The 6,901-nt window shown below is 40.7% G+C and overlaps 1 protein-coding gene across 5 annotated transcripts in view; it reads right to left on the bottom strand.

Moving 5' to 3' along the window:
- Positions 1-1,058: 1,058 nt before the first annotated feature.
- PLD1 (phospholipase D1) overlaps positions 1,059-6,901 on the bottom strand; it is a 219,010-nt gene continuing 213,167 nt past the window's right edge. For 4 of the 5 annotated variants that reach the window (XM_070466417.1, XM_070466415.1, XM_070466416.1 and 1 more), the window contains one exon: positions 1,059-6,664. In XM_070466417.1, coding sequence (XP_070322518.1) covers positions 6,440-6,664 — 225 coding nt within the window. In that variant the 3' untranslated portion in view covers positions 1,059-6,439. The remainder of the gene's footprint in view (positions 6,665-6,901) is intronic. The other variant, XM_070466419.1, reaches the window with a different exon arrangement.

Genomic DNA, 6,901 nt, shown 5'->3' with positions numbered 1-6,901 from the left:
GTTCCATTATCACAGCTCAAACTATATTTTAAAAAGTTATTGAGACTTTGTAAATATAAAGAGGAATTTAGAAATCTACTTCTTACCCCTCCACTCTAACATAAAACAACTCAGTTCTTTATGTTCTCATCCTCTTTACAGATTTGCCTAATGAATCTCACATACCATGAGCAAAGAAAGCTTTCAAATCACTTTCCACATAACCTGGACAATATGCTACTCATTGTGACAAGCCCGACATGAAGTATGAAGAAAGAAGACCCTTGTTGTCAAAGAAATTACAAGCTTCTAGAATCAGAATGACTATATTATGAGAACAAATCCACAGGCCCATTCTAGGGGACACTGTTGACGCCTCACCGCACAGGCTGTCCCCCTGCTCTGAGGTCATCTGTGCCGCAGAGGGCCGGTCTTCACGCTGCAGCTTTGCCTCTGATGGGTTTCTCTCTGCCTCTCCACTCGCTCTCTCGGACCCAGACGGAGAAGTAGAGATAGTTACTGCTCAGACATCTAATGTGTCTGGAGCTTGGAAGGGAGAGCGGGGCTGCAGGTGGCAGGGAAGCCACTGGATCACCTGAGCACTGAGCTCCGAGTGGAATAGGAAGAACGAGCCAGACCCCGAAGTGAAACGGAGAGAGAGGAGCCCAGGATGGGTCTACGAATGTGAACAGGCCCCTGGGAGCCAAAGAGAGCCTGCAAGACGCCTAGGAGGGATAAACGCCGAGGGTGTCCTTGTTGAAAAAGCCAGTGGGGTCCGAAAATAGGCAAAACTAATCTTTGTTTCCAAACCTGGGGAGAGTGGTTGTCCCGTCAGGGAGTAAGTAGTAACTGAAAGAGGAGGCAGTAAAAGGGGGGCTTCTGTTTCTTTCTCTTTCCGGGTGCTGCTGAGACTCGTGCATGAAGCTCGTGAGAAGGACTGGGAATGGCAGGGGACGCTGGGGCTCTGGTACCTGATCCAGGGTGCACACTTCTGTCTCCAACTCAGACCTACATCATGCTGGCTCTAAAAACCTCATGTGCAGAAGAAGGAATTTTCTTTTCAAAGAGAGGGACACTGCTGATTTCACACTTTTAATCGTTTAATTAATGAATATTTACATTTTAAAAGTCAGTTAAGGGAGTAAGCATCCAGGCCACTGACTGTGAGGCAGAAAATGGATACATGTGTCACTTCCAGGGCTTCACAGAGGAAAATCCAGGGAGACTGAGTTTCTTGAGTTCACAATTCTCATTCTGAATACAAACGGTTAGGCCTATCCATCCTCATTGAACACTTTAGTTAAAAACATTATCAACAGGGCTTCCATATTGAGTGCTCAGCCGGGAGGAGATTGCATTAGTTGATAATAACTCTTTCAGAACCAAAACTCATATGGTTTTTCATTCCTGAAAGAACTTGACCTTGTTACCATCATTCGATTGTGGAATGCTGGCTCTGGGATAGGGAAGAGTTAAAAACCTTGCTCATGGAAGAGATTAAAACTCACCCAAATCTGTTTGGTTGAGGTATTCTGTTTATTCTCTGCTCTCTCTAGAGGAAGGATCAGTAAACATTTCTTAAGGATAGCAAGTAGTTTGGATTTGCAGATCAGTTGGTCATGAGGCATGTAAACAAATGGACATGGCTGCAATCAAGTAAAACTTTATTTACAAAAACAGGAGGCCCAGTCTTTGTTTGCCAAAGCCTGTCACAAGGGTGAGGCTAGGCGTCCAAGTTCTGTCCAGAATATCTGAATATTCTGAATGGGTGAATGTTCATCAACATGTAATAGGTTTTTGTGTCAGAGACATGTGCTCCAACTACAATTTTCTAGTATGAATTTTTAGAATGACTGAGGAAGAGTATCAGTATTTTTGACCCAGACCATTCTATGTCATGAATCCAAGTGGAATATACCTTAGGAGAACATGATGGTATATTTCCCAGTGTTGAGCAGAACTAGGATGACATTCACTTAAGTGCATATACCTAGAATAAAGTGAACAATTGAGCTGCTGGAGATAGGAAAGAGTAATTAAGCCTACATTTTGGTTGGACTGCCATCCCAGTCTCTGACTTTAAAATGTAAAAGTTTAAAATGATTAGTGTGACAACTTTTTGTTTTTAAGTTAAAATTTAAAATTGGTATAAAGGAAAAGATAATATAACCTATAATAAATTCAGTCACAGCATTTTTGGTTCCTTTAATGAGTCCTTCTAATCTTAAGTCAAAGCTAGTAATATATCACATGTAAATTAAATGCCATTAGGCATTTATGATGGTATCTGCCTCCCCTAAACATAAGGCAAGTCCATTGATTCTTCACCTGCAACTTTTTGATAGATGGTGAATTCCTTTTCCAGTGAATTTCTAGATTCAAGAATTTCTCAAGGCCTATGCCTGGTAATATGGCCACCTGATGTGAAGGACTGACTCATTTGAAAAGACCCTGTTGCTGGGAAAGATTGAAGGTGGGAGGAGAAGGGGACAACAGAGGGTGAGATGGTTGGATGGCATCACCGACTCGATGGACATAAGTTTGAGTAAACTCTGGGAGTTGGTGATGGACAGGGAGGCCTGGCGTGCTGCAGTCCATTGGGTTGCAAAGAGTCGGACACGACTCAGCGACTGAACTGAACTGATGCCTGGTAAAACTCATTTTAAACCTCCAAATTGCCAGTATTAATTGACCTCAGAGGATCTTCCAAGGGAATAAAATTGTATTCCTAAGCACACTGAAAATCCTGTAACATTTGCTCATTTCATAATGAGAGAATAGAGAGGGGTGAGAAGACATGAAGAGTCCTCTTTAGCCCCTCTCCAGAGGGTGACAGGCAGCTGAGAATGCTCATGTGCCACATCAGATCAGAAATGTTAAAAAGAACCATTACCTCTGTTAAAAAATAGTAATATTTTGTCAGTCACTTCAAAGTGTGAGTTAAACTGAAAATTTATTATAGAGGCCTCATGGTTTTTTTTCTTTTTTCTCCAGAAAGCTCTTTCTTGTCCTCTAAAATGGTTTCCATAATAAGGAAGGGCTCTGGATGGGGCCAGTGGTTGAAAGAATAAGGAATGAGGAGAGGCAGAAAGAAGTGCAGGGTCTTCATAATGTATGTAAAACCTGTTATGCCTGTTATCTTACATCTGCAAAAAAGGTTTCCTGGCTTGCTGTTTTCATCTGGAAGACTGTTAATTCAAAATATATTACATTTTCCTGTTATTATGTAAGAGATTAACTGATTACATTTTTGATTATCTAGAGATAAATTTTTTTTCCAAAGATGCTATTAAAATAAAATCAATGCTTTGTTTTATAATATGTCACTCAATTATCTAATGACCAGCTCTCCAAGCCCTTCTGTGATGCTTTACAGCTGAAAAAGAAGACAGTCCCATTAAAGGGTAAGTCACCAAGTGGACACTTGCTCCAGAGCAAATGCCTGCACCTGACCTGCTGTGTTGAGTGTCCTCCGATGACTAAGCTTGGCCAGCATGAATAGCTTTAATAGGCCATGACCACTTTCTACCCTTCACTTCTTATAACCACAGATTTTTTTTTTTCCCCTTCTTGAAAGCAAAAATTATCACACGGATTATCAGAATCTCAGGTACAGCACTTAAAGGCTGTAATTACCTTTTGTAATTTCAAAAGATTATAGTCAATTTAAAACATTGTACAGATTCATAATAGTTTTTCAAGATGCTAAATCCCTTGCATTTTATTTATTTAATCCCTTGCATTTTAAAGTTTATATCAGACATTGCAATGTTAAAGTATTTGAACTTCTAGTAGGTACTAATGGTGTCAGAGAATGATGGGTAATTAGGTGATACATCTTGTGTCCACAGCCCATGCAATTTTTACAGAATGGTACACTATGTAAACTGCCACTGCAAAGCAAGGAATTGTGGCACTGAATTTCCCATAAACCTACCCAAATAAATCTTGTAGCCCCCTCTTTGCAGATAAACATTTTGCCTTTGAGAAGATTCAGTGGAAAAGAACCTTGCTAACAGTTTCTTTAGCAATAGCAGGAAGATTTCTTGTCTGAGACTCCATAAGGTTTTCATTTCATTAACTCTTTCCTCCATCTCCTTTATTCATCCAACAAACATGTACTGAGCACCTCCTATGAGCCAGGCTCTGTTTCAAGCTCTGGAGATAACAATATGAACAAAACACAGGGAAGTCCCTGACCCATGGAGCTTCCATTCTAGTTGAGGGAGACGGACAAGCCCATAAATCCATAAGATCACAGGGTTCAAAACAACTTAGAGACATCCTCTCTGAAATCTATTTATTGCATCTCCTCATTGTGGGGCAGTGATGAGTGAAAGGAGAGGCCAGCAGTGGACTGCAGCAATGTCCTTAGTCCTAATGGGTGAAGAGTCCTTCAACTAACAAGGGTCTCAGTTTCCTTAGCTATAAAATGGGGAGAGGTTGTATTACGTGCTTTTTTTTTTTTTTTAAAGAGAAAGGGCCCTTTCAAGAGTCAGTCTTTTGACTCTTCTACATTTAAAAAACATTTAAAAAGAAAATATGAGAAATCCGTAGGTATTCCACATATACTCAATACTTTAAATGCCAATCTAAACTTCACAAATAGCAAACATCTTATTTATGATGGCTATAGAATGAAGCCATTTTTTCATCTTTGACCGCCATAAAAGCATATTAATTTCCATTGTTGGTTACACAGTCTCACCTCATTTGTAAAACTCTGTTGTGGGTATGTAACACTGTCTCTTTCCTGCTAACTGACTTTATGTTTCACTGGCTTTATGTTCCTATTTAGTCTTTTCTACTGGACTACCAGCTCTGTGAAACAGGTATGGATCCTTACTTCTTTGGACGAGATTCTGTCCAGGTAACCCATAAAGGTGTTAATTATTGCACCCAGTGTAAGTGTGAAAGTGAAAGTCACTCAGTCGTGTGACCCCATGGACTATAGTCTGCCAGGCTCCTCTGTCCATGGGATTCTCCAGGCAAGAATACTGGAGAATTCCTTCCCTTCTCTAGTGGATCTTCCTGACCCAGGCATCGAACCCAGATCTCCTGCATTACAGGCAGATTCTTTACTGTCTGAGCCAGCAGGGAAGCCCCACCTATACCATATTTTATGGCCTGTTGGGAACCCACATTAGTTCTTCAAGTTGTAAGAGTCCTTCTGCTTAATAAAACTAGAGCTATGGGGCATCAAAGGGTATGTTAACATCCAAAAAGGAGAAATGGATTTCCTGAACAATTCACAGATGAGGATAGTGTGAATTAATAAATAACCCTAACCTCTTTGGAACTGTAGTGGAATGTTAATGCTTATTTAATAATGCAAGAGATGGTGCATGTATTTTACAATCAATTTTTCTTCTAGAAGGTAGCATAGCTGGAGAGCTGAATGTCAAATAAGGCTGGGCTCATACTCATTCACTTGGCATGAGTTATGAAGCCCCTGATTCTCTTGAAAGACAAGTTGTATTTGCTGGTTTTATTTTGAGATGTAGAAACTCCAATTTCAATCAATCTGGCAGCTATGGATGGCAGGAAATTTTACAGGACTGTAAGAAATGTTCTTTCCTTATCTGAATCTGATTCCCACCAACATGTTGGTGATTTCTGAAGGCTGTATGCTCTGTCTTTGAGTTTTATGGGTTGCTGTGTAATCAAATATCCTACACATGTTTTCAAATCTGATCCGGTGGGCCCTTTCATAAGGATACATCTTGTCAGTGCCTTTGGAGGTAAAGTGAAATCTCTGCTGTAATAATCAAATTTAATTCCTTCCTGTTGCTCTGTCGTGTCAAGATACATACTATCAATATTATCAGAAGTACCTAACATGGGCTGCTGTGTAGACTAAGGTCTGTCCTGTCCTTTCAGCCACTGGAAGGGAAGAAGGACCACATCCTTGGTTGGGTGCACACCACAACTCCAGGACCAGATGGGCAGAGCATCCCATGGAACCTTCAAGAATCTCAGAGCAGCATCACAACATCTTCCAGCAGTAAACATTCTGTGAAACAGAGCCAGTATGGATTACAAGATGAAGGCAGGTCCAGCAAACAACAGCTGCATGTGTGAGGCTCAGAGGAAATTAAGGAGGTTCAGACAACTTTGGGCAACGTAGATCACAGTTACAGATAAATTCTTGTTAGCCAAGAAAATGCACTTCGGTATACATCACAGAATTGAAATATGTGTTGAAGCTGTTGGGTATATACTACCTAAGAACGCAGTCCCTTTCTCACAAGGAAAGGCACGAGGAATTATAAAGCCATGCCGATGTTCATTGTCCTTACATCAGTATGACTGCAGCCCTTCCAAGTCAACTCAAAGAGTTGCAATCCAAGCTGTGGATATGTGCTCTGGGTCTGGCTTTGTCTGTTAGGTCTCCAGAAAGTCAGAATGTGACGTGTACTCTTCAGAGCGGAAGTCTCTGAGCTGCAAACAAGTATAACGCTTAAGTCCAAACCTCCATGGGCACCATAGCTTCCTTGGTTCCAACAGAAGGCAGTAGGTTTTCTTCAGACAAGAAATAAAAGGGGAATTGCACCAAGAACCCACGGATCTTTTTCAGTTCTTCCTCAGCTCTAATGGGATCCTCCTTTGCTAATATGGGCTTGCTGATAAAGTCTCTCAGCTGAATTAAATTGTGTACTTCATCACTGGGAAGGCACCGGAACACCTGATTAAAATGCAAATAGGAAACTGAGTGATAAGTTTAAAAGAAAGCGTATCCCCTTTATGGAAAATACTCACTCTGACAGACAAAACCTTTGTTTTATGAAACATATGTGTTTTATGTTACATCACAGACCTGATTGAAGGGTTGCTTCTTTTATTTACTACAGAGAGTGTGAGATTTTGCTTCTATAAAAAAAAAAAAAATCATAGAGGACTTCCCTGGTGGTTCGGTGGTTGA

This window comes from Odocoileus virginianus, chromosome 4 (genome assembly GCF_023699985.2).
Source record: "Odocoileus virginianus isolate 20LAN1187 ecotype Illinois chromosome 4, Ovbor_1.2, whole genome shotgun sequence".
NCBI lineage: Eukaryota > Metazoa > Chordata > Mammalia > Artiodactyla > Cervidae > Odocoileus > Odocoileus virginianus.
The sequence above is the reverse complement of the archived record's forward strand: the minus strand, read 5'-3'. Positions and strand labels throughout refer to the sequence as shown.